We start from the raw sequence: 18,821 nt of genomic DNA, 5'->3' as shown, positions 1-18,821 counted from the left end.
AATATTTCTGTCTCGTTTGTATGTTGTTATGTACTATTTTAATGCAAACCACTTGAGGTATTTCGTATATGATTGATGCAACATTACAACTGCTAGACAGCCGTTGGTGCATTCGGAACCCCAGCTCTGCCTTCAAGAAGAGAGCATTTTTGGCGAATGGGGAGGGATAGAAATCTTATAAACAGCCAAACAAATAAAATTCTCAGAACACCCTTGTCCTTGCACACCAGCTGCTCCTCCAAGGCGGCCAAATCTTTCAAGTCTGGAGAGTTACAGGCATCAGGATTGCATTGTATTACCCTAAACGGTAGGATTGTATTACAAATCAATTAAAAATGTTTCTTTCTTTTTCTCACTTGCCAGTCCAAGTAAGCCACTTGGCAGGATTTTCTCCGTCCTGCATCCCATTTTGTGTGTCAGCTGCCCTTCTGTCCCCACAAGGACTCAGCTTCGCCATTCCCACCCTGGTATTCTTCCTGTGTTCAGGACTGCAATCTCCAGTATTCCCATTTGGGTGTGCAAGGAGGAGATGCTGGGAGTTGCATTCCAGGCTGGGAGTGATGCTGCATGGGGGCCGCTGCAGGGGGTTCGAAGGCTGCCCAGGGACGCGCCTGTCACGAGCTCGTCCAGTCCCACAACAACCTGGCAAGGCGCGAAGGAAGAAGCGGTGCTCCCAGCTTTGCTGAGGGTGGGCCCCAGTCTCAAGCCACTCCCGGGGTCATTTCTTTTGCCCCTGAGGATATCTGGGGGAAAACCGGTTTCGTTCCCCACAGAAAGAATGGGAAATGTTGAGCTGCTCCTGGCAGGCACGCCCGGATTCCCGCAGCAGATGGAGCATGGTGGGAAACGCTCTGTGCATGCAGGAGGGCATCTCGTAGACTCAGTGCAGGAGCAAAGGACGGCACCTGACGGGGAGCTGACCGCTGGCCAGTCTCGTGCGGCACTGCCAACACGGGCTAGCAGCAAAAGCTCCGAAGGGCTTCAGGCCAGGGCCTTCCAGCCCTAGCCGGAGATTCCGTGGCGCCGTGATGCTCAGCTGGGGCTCAGTCGGCGGATCCAAATTCACATAAACTGCTCCGCTCACCCCCCCTCCAAACACAGACACACGCAGCTGGATTATTCCTGAGTGACAGTGTGACTTCTCCCAAAGGCAGAAATTGTGTCAAATGTTCATTTCTAAGCAGAGTTTTGCTCTGGGGAAAATGGAGATCCTAGAAATAGTACCCAGTAGACCGTGACTGACATATAGACCGCGGTTTCGGCATTTGTCCAAAAGCATGTTGTCAAACGATGCCTGATCTCACTCCTTGGAGTGCCATGACTTTTTATGGCCATTAGTGTTGCGGCTTTGGCCTTCCAGTGCTTTGCAGACCGCAAGCGTGGGTACCGTTGCATCTTAGCTCAAAGAAGCTCCCGGAAAACTTCTAGGCTTCGATGGCTGTTTTCCTTACACTGGTGAAAATAAGTGACAGCAGAAAAAATCAAGAACCCTCACGTTTTAACCTGAAGGAGAGCTTGAAGAGAAATACACCACTAAAGGACATGCTGGGGAGAGGGGAAGAATCTGATCTTCACTGGCATGTGTGTGATGCAAAAAGAGTGTGGTGTAATGGGCCGTGTTTTATTCATTTTTCAAAGGTTTCTAGTCCCTATGATAAACAGCATGAAATTATAAGTCTGTTCAGTATAGGTTTAGGATTCACAGGGAACTTTCAATTTAAACACACAGACACAGATGCACAGGCGCACACATGTTCTGATGCTTAACATACAGATCATTTCAGACTTTTCATGGGTGCTTGAATGCTGTGGATACCCTGGAAGCATGGTGCATATATTACATGTACGCATAGCTATGAGCCTGCACTAAGTCTCCCAGAATATATCAGCAATACACAACCTTCTGTCACAGCTGAGTTTTCAGTCAGCAACGAGGACTAGCGATCCAGTGGTACATTTTGAAGGGTAGCAGGTAACCATGTGTCCAGCGAGCAAACATCCTGAAGCACCGAAATCCAAAACCAAGCAAGCATTGTGATAATCTCATTATTTCACTGCTACAATCAAAGGTTTCCTCCTGTCTTTACTCCAAGCCACTGTCCTATGAAGTGAATGAACTCAGCACAGGTATCTTCCTCTCCCAGCCGAGTTACTGGGAGAGGGGCTGCAGCTCGGGGGTCCGTCTCACATGTCACCAAATTTAGTTGCTGCCTCGAAACCACAGAGAGCCAAATATGTCTCTCTAGGGGCCTGGACGTGGCTTTCAGGATCCCCCAGAAGGCCATGCCCTGTTTCCCTGTCCCTGCCCCTTCCGCCAACTTGCTGGTGTCCCACCTTTGCGCAGGTGTCCCTCCATTTGAAAAAGTGGAACTGCCTCCCCTACGGGCCTCTGTGCATTTTCCGGTCCATCCCCATGGCCCGTAGCCCCATCCAGCATGGGCATGCACGCTCCAGAATCCCTCTAGAAACAAACCGGATGCTTGAACCAAAGCCTCCCCAGCGCAGACCATGCTGAACTGGACGGGCAAATGGCTGGAGCACGTGTTTGCAGCTCGCTTGCTCCTACGGACCACTGCCTTCTTCTGCTCCGCAAAACCACCATGGCCCCGGGGAGCCGCGGAACGGAGCAGGGCGTCCCGAAGCAAACCGCGGGAGGATGTGCGTGCGCACGCGTGTGCCGGATGAGAAGTTGCTTGGGTTTGTTTGAGGGCCGTGAGAGGGCTTCCCTCGCAGCAGCCAGCCTGGCAGCTCGCTCGCGTCCGTATGACCCAATTAGTCAGCCCATCATAACAAATACATCAGGCGACTTCCGCAGAGGAGTGAGCAAATGCTCCTGCTTTCGCGCAGCCCTGTGCACCGTGCTCCAAAGAGCGGTCGTGAGGTGGAGCCACTCAAGGGCGGCCTCATTACTAAAAAGGCAAACAATGCTCAGCAGCCGTGCCAGCACGCCGGACGCAATGTGTGAGTAAAAAGCCGCGATTTCTGCATTTCCAACCCAGTTATCTGTTTCACTGTAAATAAATAAAACCCTGCTAAAACCCTTTTCAAAACCCTTTAAGAGAAAGGGGTTGACAAGGCAACCTTCAACCATTTAAAGCTACAACTCGTTCCATGCTAAATGGATTTAGAGACAATGTGGAATAGTGGTTAGAATGCTGGGCCGATGCTCGGGAGATCTGGGTTCAGCCCCCACTCAGCCTCCAAGCTTCCTGAGTGAGTTTGGGCCAGTGACAGGCCTAGCCTTCCTCACAGGGTTGTTGCTGTGAGGATAAAATGGAGAGGAGAACTTTGTAAACCAACCTGGGTTCCTTGCCGAAGGAAGAAAGGCAAGTATTAATGTAATGCAAGGATAACACATGGGAAAGGAGGGAACACAATAAAAGGAAGCATTTCAAATGACATTAAAAACAGTGAGCGTCTTTACTACATCTCAGAAATCTGATATTTTAAAAACATCGACTTGTGCATTGACGGAATCCCGGGAAGAACATGTGAGCCGCCTCGAGGCTTTGGCGAATGGGGCGGCATAGAAATTTTCTAAATAAATAAAATGTGCAGGCCAAGTACACCTTTCCAGAGCCTCTGAGGAAAGATCCCGTTGGTGGCAGGTGGCTGCCACATCTCCTGGACAGTGAAATCTATTCAGAAATATGTCCCACTGTATTAAGCAGGGACGTATGACCAGGAACTGCATGAGATTACATCCTCATGTAGCCATCCCCAATCTGGTGTGGTCCAGATGTGAAGGACAGCAATTCCCATCATTTCCAGCCAGCATGGCCATGTATCGCTGAGAGCCGGGATCCCGTACTTGTACCAAGAGAAGGCTGAGCTAAAGGCAGGAATGTGCAACATGGCTTCCCGATGGGCTTAATTATGTAATTTATTTAAGTTCTGTACTGCCCAAGATCCAAAGTTCTCCAGTAGATCTTATGTACATGAGGCTGGGGTGATATATGGGAAGGGAGAACATTTAGGCCAGACATGAGCAGATGCACACAATACCTCTCTCCAGTGGAGCCAAGGAAGTAGCCCCAGTTTCTGGTCTGACCCAATGTTGCAAATGTTTTTGATACATGGATTTTTATCCTTTGCAATGGAGCATGAATCCAGGAGCTGGGGGTGGGGGGCACACTGCATTGAAACCCCTCCAACGGTACGACAAAAAGCAAGGGCCTAGCTAGGGGTTAATTGGGAAGCTCTGCCACATGGTCTGTTGAGTTTCATGCTGTATGGACTGGCTGGCACTTCGCTTCTGAAGCTATCCGATTGGAGACAATCCCCGTCCCACCAGCAGGTGCCATGAACTACATCTGGGCCCTCCAGCACGGGAAACAGTGGCTCTGTGCTGTGGTCCTTCTCCAAAGCGAGGAACAAAGGCACAGGCGCATGGCTGCACTGTGGTCCTAGCAACACTGACAGGCGATGCTGAGAAATCTCCCCCAAGGAAGGTGTGTTGGGGGTGCTGCCAAAAACACAGTTGGAGGAGCCACGAGTCGCCTCCTAAATATATCTCTTCCAGTGCCCTCTTTCACCAGAGACCTGTACTCATGCGGGGGTATTTCCGGAAGTATGCGCCGCTATGGCGGAGTTCACATGGGCACTTGTCTGGCAAGGATAGTGGAGGCCTTGCACTGGGGACAACAGAAATGCTGTGGAAATTAAAGATGCTTCTCAGTTAAACTCCTGGTAGCGGGAGAAACGTTATCCGCCCTCTGAACTTTCGGATTGTTACGCTCGACAGCACCAAAGGTGCAGCTTTCTCACTTTCCGAAGGGTTTCTTGCCGATGCAGTTCTTGGCCTGTTAGTGACTAGAGTTATCTGATGTGCTTTGCTGGAGGTGGAGCTCAGTTGGACTAACGTGCAGGGAAATTAAACACAAAAACGGGGTTTTGAATGTCCACTGCCTTGGAGAAGCGCACCAAAGCACAGTAGGAAGGGCAGCCAGCCCCTTCCAATAAGGCAGCCAGCTGAAGCTTTCATTCGAAACTCCAAAAAATTCTGTCTGCAATAAGCATGCTTCTAGTTCTCATGAGAGCAGCAGCTGTTGAAATCACTGAAGCCAGGAAGGGGCACTGGGCCAAGATGCCTGCTGGCAGTTGGGGTGAGAGGGTACAGGCGTTTCTGGACTTCCTTGCCTCTCCAGAAGTCTAGCAGAACTCGTCAAAAATGGCCACCATCGTGGCAAACAGAAAGAGACATTAGGCAGATATATTCTGCTTGCAAAATAGATATATGGACAGCAAATTTTTGTTTCTTCCTATAGAAATTGAAATATTTTAGTGCTATATTCACCAAACAATTGAAGTGCTTGCAGACTTAGCTTTAAGTTAAAGGCTTCTGGCAGCTTGATGTGTCAGTCTGGCCCCTTGGCCCCCGCCTGTCCCTTCTGGTTCGGGCTCTGCCCCATCTCCAAAATGGAAGCCAGCCCTCGGGCCGAGAGAGGTTCTGCACCCCAGCGCTGGGCTCTCTTGATGGCTCTACCTGAGTCTTCCCCACGGAACGCTCATGAGCAGCACATGGCCGTCCTACCAGAAAGGTTGTGTGAGATGGCACTCTGACCTGGACGATGGGAACCGTGCCTGGATGGGAAACAGGCACTATCATTCCCAGAAGCAATGGCACCTGCAGAACCCACAACATCCCCTGCAAAGCAGCACCTGCTCCTTGGTGCTCTTTCCCCACCTTGCTACCTGGTGAGCAGTCACCTCAGTTGCAGCCTCAGATTCTCAGCCGAGACGCAGCCCTCCTGCCAGCCAGAGGCCCACCGGGAAGCCCCTGGGCAAGCACCTCCCAGACACAGCAGTCCTCTAGCTGGGCCTTTGGGTGGGATGCGAAAGGGCACCATTAATTGGTTTCAATCAGCAGCCCTCAGCAAATCCGAATCAATTAGGCCTCTTTGCTGGGCTTTGAGATTGGTCATTATGTTGAACTGAGCTTCGGGGGAAATGCGGCAGCCAACACGTCAATTTCCTTAGGTTCCTGGCATAACAGGTTAATCACGTTGGCAAGTGGCCTTGCTAGAAGGTGGATTCCTACCTGTGTGCAGGGAATTGCTCTTTTGCTCTGGACTTTCCATCACATGCATCTGGATTCCTTTTGCCTGCCCTGATTTATATCAGCAGTGACTCCTGAGACAAATCGCCTTCGTTATAGGAAGCCCCCTGGGAGGGAAACTGGGGGCAGAATGGTGGGCTGTCAGGCAGGAATATTCTTTAAGAGACACGGAGCCATCAGCTGCCTTCATCTCCTTTTTGGATGAGCGACAGCGCACTCTAAATGGAAGGAAGGAAATGTGGAAGGAAGCAGCACCGCGATTTGGAGCGGTCACCATCTTGGGAAGGCTGAATCGAAGCCAAGCAGATGCCTTCCCTTTGGAAACAGCCATCTTTCTTTCTCACCTCTAGTATTCCTTCTTGTCTCTCATGAATGTGATCTTAGGATAAAGTCTGTCGGGCCATGGGCTACGGCCAGGAATCCGGGATTCCGGGCACAGATGCAACATGGGTGCGCACAACACACACAGCCGACAGTCTGAAGCATCGTCTTGGATAGTCCGGGCTTCCCTGCTATTAGACCAGCTTTGCTTATTAAGCTGGTCCAGGAAGGGAGGTAAGGGAAGGTGGCACCTGTGGGCATCTGTGTGCCCCCAGCCAAGTCTCTGGGCAGGGAATAGATCTCTTAGGGAATAGCTGATATAACTGGTATACTAGCTAACCCCACTAGTAAAACAGCTAATCACAAGGGTCAATGGCCTTGATCGAAGACTGAAAAGATGATTTCTCTACTTCTGAAGATTGCTGCCATCTTAATTTCCCAGGAATGCTTCTGGTTGCACGTGAGGCTCAGAGACAATATAGGGAAATGAAGATTGCAAGCAGCTACGGGCCAACGGTTTCCTCTGCACCATGCCCGGCTGCCAAGAAAAAGAAGGGGGATCAGGAAAAGGGAGTGTCAGTTGTCTGGTAAGCTGTGGGGAGTCGCAGGGGACTAATGGGGCTGGTGGGGGCCCAGAAGGAACGGAGAAAGCACAGCCAGGGGAAGAGGGGGCTGCAAACCCAGCAGGAAGCCAACAGGGGCTGGGGTGGCCACCTGTGGGCAGGGGAAGGTTGTGCACTTGCATGTCTGAATGGAAGGGGTGTGCCAAAGATGGAGGGAGAGAAGGAATCCAGAGAAAGGTCTGTGTCTGTTCAGATCCTGAGGGGGAGGGAGTGTGGTTTCGCACGGGCTGGCAGGGACAAGCTGAAGGTGTTTCTGGCTGGCAGGGAGAAGCTACGAGAGAGAGAAGAGCTCTCGCCTTCACTGAAAGGGGATTTGGCTGGTGCGAAACAAACTCACAGAAACAGTGCACATGAGAAGAGCCATTAGGTTGGGCCGCGGGGATGCTTTTGCATCGGCAGCCGCTATGCACGGCAGCGTAAGCACATCATGCAGACAGCAGGGCTCGAAGCCTTTGCGTCGTGCCTCCGCTGAGACAAGCTGGGGTACGTGGCCAGGTTCAGACATACCGGGTGGGCCAGCGTGAGAGATGAGCAAGAGGGCACGATGCTGCAGAAGAGGAGCAACTCCCGGGGGACTTGCCTGGGGGCTCCTATTGACATTTGGGCCCCTGGCAGGCTTGTTTATTTATTACTTATTTCATATCCTGCTTTTCTTCCTTTCAAGGAACTCAAGGGAGGGGGTTCCCATCATTCTCCTCATCTTCTTCTTATCCTGACAGAAACAGCTACCCTGTGAGGTAGGTTGGGCTGAGAGTCTTTGACTGGCCCAAAGTCACCCAGTTGGCTCCATGGCTCATTACAGAAAGGATACAGCCAGGTTGGAGTCAGTGCAGCGTAGGGCCACAGGGTTGGTGGCTGGTTTGCAGGGGGTGGGGTGTGAGGCGAGACTGAGGGAACTGGGTCTCTTCAGCCTGGAGAAGAGGAGACTCCGAGGGGATCTGTTGGCGACATACAGGTACGTGAGGGGGCGTCACATGGAGATGGGTAGAGACCTGTTCTCCTCCGCAGAGGAAGGCAGGACGCGCTCCAACGGAGCAAAGCTCAGGGAGCCAAGGTTCAATCTGGATGCCAGGAAGCACTTCCTGACAGTCAGGACCCCGAGGGTGTGGAATGGGCTTCCATGGGAGGTCATTGAGGCCCCATCGGTGCGGGTGTTCAAGGATAGGCTGGACATGCACGTGGTGGGCATGTCGTGAGCATAGCTGGCTGGTGCCGGGGGTCAGACTAGATGGCCCGGGAGGCCTCTTCTGACTCTCTCTGTTTCTATGTTTCTATGGCTGAGTGGGGACTAGAACCCAGATCGTCCGAGTCCCAGTCCCATGCTCTTAACCACCACATCACAAGAGACTAAGCAATAACATTGACAAAACAATGATTGGCCCAGTGCTCAAAAGATCCCTATTGTCTTGCCTAGCTCTAGCAGCCCAAGTGTTAAATTACGCACAGTTGTTCATTTAGTCCTTCAACAGGAATAATAATTATTCTGTCACCAGGACAGCAAAGCTTTTAGAATGTTCTTCACAAAGGCTTTAAAATATGGGAGAGAAAAAGACTCTGATTTGAACCAAAATCAAGGGTTTGATGCAGGCCCTTTGAATTTCCATGGATTACAAGTCGTAAGAAATCAAGCCAAAGGCTGTATAATAAATGGTAAAATATGACTGCAGAATTAGGACAGCAGTGCTCCAGCTGTGCTCTGTGGATCTTCATTAGAGGTTCTGTGCACAGGGACAGAGGCCGGCAAATTCATCCAACGTTGTGTGATTAGGGGGTTCAGGATGATGGACCATGTCCCCACTCTCCACTCTGACCTTCAGGCATGGGTTGGTGGCTCTCAGCTCATCTGGGATCCCTAGCAAGACCTGCCAGGTAAAGTCTTTGGCAAGAACGAAGTGAATGTCGCCCAACATCCTTTCCCAGCGTTCTACCCACCAAGTGCCCCGGCTGTACCTTCCATCATCCCCACACAGGGCAGCCAGTTCTGGCAGGGAATGGTGGAAGCTGCAATCCAGCGCCACTGAAGTTAGTCACGCTGGAGAATGAATGACGTTGGCTCTGCTCGCCATTCCCCGCTTCACCGTCTGCCAAAATGTGGCCTTAAGGGAATCCCCAAACATCTTTTCCCCTTCTCCTTTCATGCGCAACTCTCCGCCTACCCCTTTCACACATTGTCACACCGGCTACGTCTCATCCAAAGTCCACACACATCTCTCCATGAGAAATGGGAATGCTAAAGAAATCCCCACTTCAGTGCATAAGCTTCTATCCAGCTTCTTATGAAGATGTCAAAAAGGCAGGCATGACCAAGAACCCCTTGGCTGCCTTGTTTTCCGGGAAACGCTTCCAGAAGCAGCCGCTGCCTTCTCTGCACATTATCCCCACGTAACCCTTCAGCCTCTGGGAAACCTTGGAAAAGCTCTCACCCCTCCGAGGTCTCGACTGAACCAAAACACTTTTCAGCTTTTGCACACAGAGGCTTTCCTGCATTTCATGATTTCCACACGCAAAGCCACTTCCACAGTTGCAGTTTGCAATCACAGAGCACTCACGCGATACAGGAAACCGACTCGCAACATGACATCTGCTTTCCTCACCACCAAAAAAGCTTTCTCTTACTTTCCAAAGGCCTCCCAGGCAAGCGAGGTGCTGACAGCATTTACAATGCACCTACACTGCAAAGATGCAACCGCACAACAATACTCTCTAGCACTTGCGGTTTCACCCAAAGGATAGGAATGTCATTTGGTGCAGGTGCCAAGAACCCTCTGCTTGGGGACCCTTCACTTTCCACACACACCTGCAATTCCCAAGATTCCTTGGGGAGAGGAAAGGACTGCTAATTTAAGCCAAGAATGCAGATGTGCCTTTGCAGGCCAGGATGGCAAACAAAATGCACAGATAGGGGGCTGCCTGAGATTCAACTCCTGTGTTTGCAAACCTACTGAAGACTGAGCCATGGGAAGGTCCTTGCTGATGCAGGATGCCCAAGCCACTGCAACATTTCGTGGCTGTGCCACCTTTAGCTCAGGCAGCAGAACCCTGAGCATCCCCAAGTGCCTTCCCTTTTTCCACACCTTGAGCTGCTCCTGCTTTGTCCCAAAAGATTGGCCATTCCTTCAAGGAGGAGCTTACCTGATCGGTTTCCGTGAACGTGCTTTGCTCGTCGTCCTCGATATCGGACTCTCCCACTGCAATGGGGACGCAGATGGACAGGTTGGGGTTGGTCATGAAGTCATCGTTCTGGTCGCTGGCCACCTGCTGGTTCGCCCTGTTCCTTTCAGCCCCATCGTCCCCGGTGTGGTTCTCCTTGGGGTTCTCCTCTTCCTTGCCAAACTCCATTGCTGTGTGGTTGTTCATGCAGTTGTGAACAGCAGCCGGGTTCTGGACCACGAGCTTCATCATGGCTTTCTTCTCGGCGGTCGCTTTTGGCTGGCGAAGGACGCTGCAGCAGAAGGCCCACATCGCGCGCTTGACGTAGTTCAGCCCCCGGTTGATGCGCGCGAAGGCGAGCTGCAGGTTGTTCATCTCGCCATCCTCATCTGGGGCAGACAGGTTGTCGGCACTAAATGAGCTCAACAGTAAGGCAAGGAAAAGGTTCAGCACCTGAAAAGAAATGCCGTTGTGTTAATTACCCTGAGAGTTAATGATCTTTTTCCATTCCTGTTGGGAATCAATACACTCTTCATGATCTCATTCCACTGCCCAAGTTAATAACACGTACACATTTGAAAAATGTGTCAAGATGGATGCGCGCATTTCCAGAATGCATACAAACACAGTTTATTTTACTTAATCATCATTTAGTTAATGCATTTAGGCAACCAAAAGTGGGCACAGTTAAAAAAATGTGCACAGAAATACATGTGTTGATGTATGCATTGCAGACGAAGTGTACAGAATTCCCAATCCCAGTGTGGAAAAGTGACAGCACTGGCTTGACCTCAAAAACCCGTCTCAGAAAGACCACGAACGACAGACCCATCGCCATCCTTGTATACAGCGGATCAAAGGCTATGGACAGCCAACTCAGGATGGATGATTCTCCTCTCCATGGCCCGCTGGTGAATATCACAGGAGCAGGAGCAGCTCTGTGGCCATTGCTGGAAACAGAAAGTCGGTCTTGGATGGACCTCAAGCTGATCAGCCAGGCTACTCTTTACGTTTATAGGTGGGTCTTGACCACGGGTCTTCCAGTTCCAATTCAGGGGTGCAGAACAACAGGTCTGGGGGCCATATCTGTCTTTCCAGGGTCCCAATCTCTCTCTCCTGGTTTCTCTTGGAAGCCACACCTCCTCCCACAGGCCCCACCCTATTCCCCCCCCCCAGTTATTTTTAGTGGTCTCTCTGCTTTTGTCCAGCACTTTTCCCTGCCCCAAATGCTAGACTTCTTTACTGCCAATAAGGGGTTCCACTAAAACTATGCTCGTAGTTTTGGCCGCATGCCTTTCGCCTTTCTCTCCAGTTGTGGAACGGGCTCTCCACTCAGGCCTGCCTGTCTCCAACATCGCCACCTTTTCAGGGTCAGGTTAAAACTGACCCAGCTATTTGATGGCACTTAATGGCATATGATGGGTTATGTCCACTGCTTTAATTAGGCCTAGTTTTTAATGAGAAGGTGTCAGATGTTAAATAGCTTTAGATTTTTGTATATTGGAATTTTAAGCTGTTTCAAATTTGCATACTAGACTTTTATAATGAATTATAATTCAATTAGAATTAGAATTCTATCCATATAGAATTGTTGTGTTTTATTGCTTTTGTATTTTTATTGTATCTTTTTGTATTTTGATTAATGGTTGTGCACCACCCAGAGAACTTTGGCTATTGAGTGGTCTAGAAATTAATTAATGAATTAGAATTTGGTCCTGATTGGCCCCAGAGTTTCTTCAAAATAGGATCAGACCATCGTGTTGAAAGGTCTGCATTCTCGCTTTAAATAAATAAATGCTGTGGCTTTGTTCTGATTTTTTAAAATCAAGGCATGTGGAAGACTCCTAGGAAAACAAAATATATTAAATAGTTAAAGTTTCACTGACTCCCCGTAAGTGCCCAAGATACAAACACAACTCACCCACTTCTATATTCGCAAAGGATAGACGGGGAAACGCCATTTTTCATGACCTGCCCAAACCCCTGTACAATCGCTCTTCTGCCAAGCTCTTCCTCATCCACCATTTGGGAATTAAATGACCTACTTTCGGGCAACCCTGACATATGGCGAGAGAATGCCTTCCACCATCAAAATTACAGCCCTGCCTGTGCAGAGTTAATACAAGTGCTTTCAAAATTAGATGCAAGAGAGAGAGAGAGATGCTCTGTTTTTGTGCTATTATTTATATCTTGCAGTACATCTTAGCATTAAAGATATACAGCAAAGAGAAATCTACCGACTTTCAAACACACAGCACTTCCCCCACAATGCATCCATGTTCTTTCTGCACATCAAAAGCAGCAAAGCTCGGTTCCTACATCGTGGCGGCAACGCTGTTCTAGAGTGAACTGCCGCTGGGTAGGTATTTCTCGTGCTCCCAACACTGAGGTCGCTCGTCCCCAAGTGCCTCCTCTTTCTCCAGCAGAAGTGATGATTCCTACGGATTGCAAGGGCACATGGGAAAGGGAAGTCACCTCTCCTTTGCTCTGCCTTCCCCACTGCCTGGAGGAAAGGAGAAAATCAACCCAGCCACAGCTTAAATCACTCGGAGAGCATTCACCCCTGCCAACTAACCAGCAGAAGCGTGTTCCTAGGCAAACAGGCACAGGTGGATCCGAATCTCTTGAGAGGCTCAAACAACACCCAGTGAATGAGAGCGAGGTGAGTCACTGAAAGGGCAGCTACATTAAGGCTGCAGTCCTATACAATTTTGCTCGAGAATCAGAGCGACTGAGCTCAGTTGGGCTCATTGCAAGTTCTGAGCACATCACGGGAACATCCACTGAGATCATTGGAAGAAAAAGCTGAATTTCAAAGTATAATCTCAAACATCTCACTTACATTGTGATGCATTATTTATTTTAAGCAGCTTTGAGTCTATATGAGAAAAGTGGGGTCAACATTTTAAAAGGAACCATAAGTAAGTCCATTTTATTTATTCATGTCCTGCATTTCTCCCCCCCCCCCCCCCCCCCACCTCCAGGACATAAAAATGGCCCTCCGACAGTTGATAATAATTACAATATAGTTTCAAACAACAAAACACAGCTGCCAGCAGCAAAAGTCAACCACCGAACCCAAGTTCAGCAAATGGATTTTTGAACATGGGATGCTTTGGGTGGACCCTCTGTAGGTCTGCAGAGAAGAAGTTGTTCGTTCTGCTCCTGGAAGCAGATTCCAGAAGGAGGATCTCTTCACAAGAAATAACCTGCTCCTTGCCACCTCCATGTGGACCTTGCTGGATTAGGCATCCAGAGGTGGACTTCGCCAAGAGACCAGGGAATATGGAGAGTTACATGGGAAAAGATGCTCCTGAGATACCGAAGATGCCTGGAACCATCACTGGGAGGCACCTGAAGTGAACTGAAGTGGTAATTCCCGAGTCTTGGAGCTACCGCTTCAAGGCATCCCTGGCACTTGAGGCTGCGATTTGCTGATGGAAAGGAGCAACTCCCAGAAGTCTGAGGCAGTGAATCCACACCGGCTTTCCCAATGGGAAAACCCAGGGCTGAGTGAAACTGGCTTGCTTAAGGTGACCCTCTCAATATTCCCCAGCGCCACCCAGCATGTGGGTGTGAGACGAATATGTGGGTGTGGATGGTGGGCCAGCGAGAATGAGTGGTGCTGGCCACAGCCTCACATACCAGGGTGGTCCTCAAGACACTCACCTTTGAGGTCCTTTCCCAGCGCAGGTGTGGGCTTGGGGCTTCCCACCTGTCACGGTCAATGAAAACGAGAACCTGCTGTGTCCGAATCCTAAATTCGAGGTGGGACCCCTTCACACAGCATAGGAAGTTGCCGTTTCCACTTATTTCTTCACCTCTTTCTGCCTAATTACTAAAATTTGAGCTTAAGAACTCTTGCGAGTCTGTGTGACCTTAATTACACTGTTGCCACTTGATCTGAAGTATCCCGTCATTATTAATCTGTCAGACACTCACCGTAATCACCATGATTAGCATGAATGCATTTGGGCATCAATGGTGCATATTCCATTGTCCGGTTAGAACAACGCTGTTGTCCTCCGAATGGAACAGACAAGTGTCTAAATGCAAGCGGATGGAACATGGGTGGGAGGAATGGAAGAATAGAAGAGCTAATTGCACAGCCAGAAAATGACCTTTTCAGCCCTGCTAAATGTTATGTTCCGCGTGGAACAACACACAGTAGGGATGGCCCTGCAGGCGCGGGATAAGCAGCCATCCAACACAGGCAAGACGTGGAAGGACGCGAGCCGTTGGCTCCATGGCTGTCCCGGGATGCCCGATCCCGTGTTCTGAGCTCCTCCCATGCCAAGGGCAAGGAGGTGCTGAAAATTCTCCATTCATCACTCAGGATGAACCATTCATTGCTTTGGAGAGCAGAGCACATGAAACAGTTTCTTATTTACGGAGGAGGAGGTGGATACGCCGCGGTTTCCTCTAAGTGCTCTCAACATGAAGCGTTCGCGAAGCAGGGCTGTTTTCCTTGCGGAGGCACCAGGACTTCGGAATGGCCTCCCAGAGGCGATCCACTTGGTGCTGGCATAATTTTCTTGCCACTGCCAAATTAAAACGTTTGCTTTTTGTCCAAGCGTTTTAACGTGCTACAAATATCTCGTTTAAAATGTATTTACTTTTCAGCTGAATCGATTTTCGTATTTTGGTTTGGCTTGCAGTTTGAATTTGTCTTACAAAGTGTCACACTATGGGTTTTCTATTGGATTTGCTTTTAATGTTGTGTGCGCCGTCCTGGGACCCCTTGTGGATGAAGGGCAGTTTATAAATGTTAGGAAGAGATAAATGAATCAAGCATCCTCATTGAAAAGCCAGGAAAGTGATACATTTGACATTTAAAGGTTCATCTACAAGTAAAAGTTGGGCAAAGCCAAACGTTCAGACTTTTTTCAGATAGACAAAGCCGAAGTGTACACCTTTTTGGTACGCACTCATTGCCAAAAAGCACCACCACAGATGTCCAAATCCTTTTCCAGCACCTAGAAGCCCTCCTAGGGGAGCTTTAGTGACTCTGGTCTCAGGACAAACTTCTTTTACAGGCCAGGCCTGCCACAAGATGACTGAGGCATATTTACGTCTAAAGAACTGAGCTTTAAGCTTGCAAGAATATTTTCAGTTTCAGTGCTGGGGGGGGGGGGGCAGAAATCAGGGGGAGGGTGTCATTTCACTAAATATTCTCCAAGGTCATATTCTGCAGCAGTTTGCCATGAGATTAATAGCATAAAGAGGTGGGGCGGACAGACTAAATTTTTAGGAACAAATTAGGACCTTCACTCAAGTGCTATGCTTAAAGCAAGAAGCAGTACTGTGGGGACTGCTTGCTGGTTGCCAGCCTCCGTTGCATTTGGCTCTGCATGCCAAGCTAAGCCCAAATCTATGTCTAATGCACCACATGGTCATAAGAAAATGTATGTAGCCTGAGCTGCAGACAATTTTTTCTAAGCAAGGCTGAACTATATTAGTTATTGAATTAACATAAACTGTTCTTCTGCTTCTTTGTTCTCAAGACAAAGGATTCAATTGGATAACCATCAGTGGGAAGATATAAGAAAATTGCAATATTTAATTTTGCCTTTGTTTGGAGCATCTGCTGAATATATGATTCAAGAGTAGGGATGTGGTGAGAAAAATGTGCGAGTGTGCGAGTGTGCGTGCACGGCTGTGTCAAGGTGGCAACCTACACATTGCCCAAAAGAGGATAAAGGAGGGCATTTTTTGCAGTAATATTTGCTAATTGCTCTCTAGATATCAGTTCTAGAATGCCCCTCCCCTCCCCCATGCTTTTTGGGGATACTGCAGCTGAAATAGGGTGACCAGGAGTCCTATTCAGAGAGGGCAGGATCCTGCTTTAGGTTGCTGGCAGAGACCAGTTCCCTGTTTGAAGAGGTGTCCAGTCAAAATCTGGTTTCAGGGCAAAGACCCAAACGGAGGGTGGGCGGGCCCTTGAAGAAACAGAACTACGATTGCCGTTGGATAGCGAATTGTTGCGGTGATCTTGTCTATGGTCAGGTATCTTATATTTTAATTTAAATACTAGCCAAATTTCCAAATTTGCACTCCCCTCTTTCTCTATATATATATCTGCATGCACACACACTCATAAACGCACATGGGAGAGAGACAGATGTGGTCCTCCCATCCCTATAATCATGCATATGTGAAACCTATTGGGTTCTCCTTTTGGTGGCGCATTTCTTCCGTCTTGCTTGCAGGTTGTGCCTGCTAGATCTCTGTTAGGCTTTCGGTGCTGCTGTGAGCAGGCACAGCGGCGTTCCAGATGGCCTGTAGTTTGCAGGAGCCCTCGGGGCTGCACTGGACACAAGACCCTTCGGGGGCCCAGCCGGGAATCTGCCACAGCATCCACCACTGTGGCATCCCGGCATGCCTGGGACAGAGGTGGGGGCCGTGGAATGAAGGGCTGCCCAGGAGGCCTGGACTGCGGGGAGGACCTGCAAATCAGGGAGCTGCTTGGCAATGCAGGTTATCTGGACTGAATGTACCCAGTTTTCCCACTGAGAACTGAGAGCTGGGGGAAAGACTTCAGCGGTCACGCTGCCCTACATTGCAGGGTGGGTGGGTTCAACAAAGGACATCTTTTCACTTCCTGAAATGAAGAAGCAAAGCAGGAACCAACTTGTGAGCATCCGATATTTTCTTATATATATATATATATATATATTATATCCAATATGAGGACTGGTACCCATTCAAAGCAGGTCACTTCCTATCCTATATTCATATTATGCACTTGCTTTATTTCTGTATCGCCAAATTGCCAACACTCTCTGACTGGTTCACGACACCCATCATGCACACAGTTGCAATGTAAATTACAGGTAACAATACAAACATAGAATTTAAAAATCTGAAAACCAAATTCAGAACTCAATGCAAACTGCAGCAGCGAACACAAGATCTGCTAAGCTGCTGTCCAAATTCCCTGAATACTATTTAGTGCTATTAAATAGCTTGTCACAAACAACAGTCTTAACCCGCCCCTGGAAGGACAGTGGAGGCGATGCCCAGTGGGCCCTGGTGGGCAGCACGTGTTCCATAGTTGTGGGGCCGACACTGAGAATCGTCTCCCTTGCAGCTCGCTCTGCGTGGAAGCCCCTGAGATGTTGAGTCCAGGTAGACTGCAGTTGAGAGAGGGGTTTCATCAGGCACTGCAGCCCATGCCTGGTAGGGCTTCATCAGGTGAAACCAGCAGCTCAAAGGGTATAAGCAGAAGTACACAGGCCGGCAAGGCGAGCAGGCAGAAGGGTGTTCTGTGTTTAGTCTGTCTGTTCTCGGTTCTTTGCTTGGCTGACACCGTTTTCACCAGCTGTATGTGCTCGTTTAGGCCCTGAGCCCTGCACATTTCACGTCACTGTTTCTCAGGGAAGATTTTCAAAAGTTCGCCTTTTCATCACTGTGTAACTTTATCCCAGTACACCTGCCCTCGCAGAGAGAGAGAGAGAGAAAGCACGAGCGAGCGAGCTCTTTCATTCTGGGTAGCCTATCATTTATCCTAGGCTATTTGCGTTCTCTTATGGCCTTTTAACAACACTCAAGCGTGCCTGCGCGTGCACACTCCATGCTTTTAACCAAAATAAACTAAACCTCAGGTATCATTGTTTGCTCCTGTGTGTGAGCAGCCTGCCTTGGAGACAGAAAGTCTAGTATTTAGACAGATCAAAGCATTTTATCGCAATGCCCATTTAGAGGATATCTTGCTCTCACTGCGGCCGATTTTAATGCTACCCAAGTTGTGGCTTTGTCTGTGCCGCTAATGCAAGGACCATTTGGGTCGAATCATCTCCTGCACGCAGGTTCTGGTCCTGTGTGATGGATCAGGACCCAGGTTCCCAATAAAGGCAGGTAGACAGTGGCAGGTAGACACTCCAAAGACTACTCTGGAAGAAATCTGAGTAAACAGATCCTTTTTGCACATGTTTGTTGGATGCGTGCAGAATTAATCCAGCTCCAAACTGGGACTGGAGTGGATTGGACTCTGAGTGGATAATAGACCCCGGGCGATCCCAGGTCTGGAGGTGCATCAAGCAGCAAAGCAACTCTGGTTCTGGCCAGTAGCTGGATGGGAAAATGGCGTGTGATCCATGATGGAGGAACAGCAGGATAGTCAAGGCAAAAGAGTATCGCTGCCGGGACCAACAGGCCTCCGTCTCTGCAACAGCATTCCCAAGGCCCTTCCACGCCTGTGTGAACATGCAGATACGCATATGCAGACTTGTGGAATTTACTGAAAAGTGTGTAGATGGCAAGGAGGATCCCAGTCCTCAAAACACCATCGGTCAGAGGTTCTGGATGGTGGACACGCTGCCTGACATGACAGTCAAGGGTTTTTGTGCGGCAATACTGGGAAACGGAGTTCCAGGAGGTGTTCCCAGGATGCTAGGAAACGGAGCTCCAGGAGGTGTGAGTGGAAGAGTGAAACCCCGAGTTCCATTTGGAGAGTTGCCCTATCAGTGGCGGCAAGTGCCGTGCCCTGTGATGAGCAGCTCGGATTCTGTCACCTATTATCCCCGAGGCCGGCATCCGAAGACAACACAGAACTCTTTGCTGCTTCCCAGGGGACATCTGCCTTTCGAAGATTTCTGCTTCTCCAGCGACAACAGCCAGCCCTGTTACCGATGCAAACTGTTTTTGATACTGAAAGAGCTTCTAAAAGT

General features: G+C 49.4%; 1 protein-coding gene across 6 annotated transcripts in view; it reads right to left on the bottom strand.

Moving 5' to 3' along the window:
• Positions 1-18,821, bottom strand: part of LOC123020642 (sodium channel protein type 5 subunit alpha-like) — a 270,015-nt gene that overhangs the window by 77,443 nt on the left and 173,751 nt on the right. For all 6 annotated transcript variants that reach the window (XM_044424589.1, XM_044424584.1, XM_044424586.1 and 3 more), the window contains one exon: positions 10,135-10,605. In XM_044424589.1, the coding sequence (XP_044280524.1) occupies positions 10,135-10,605 (471 nt within the window). The remainder of the gene's footprint in view (positions 1-10,134; positions 10,606-18,821) is intronic.

Source organism: Varanus komodoensis, unplaced genomic scaffold (genome assembly GCF_004798865.1).
Source record: "Varanus komodoensis strain SLA01 unplaced genomic scaffold, ASM479886v1 scaffold15, whole genome shotgun sequence".
Taxonomy (NCBI): Eukaryota; Metazoa; Chordata; class Lepidosauria; order Squamata; family Varanidae; genus Varanus; species Varanus komodoensis.
This window is presented reverse-complemented; position numbering and strand designations above follow the sequence as displayed.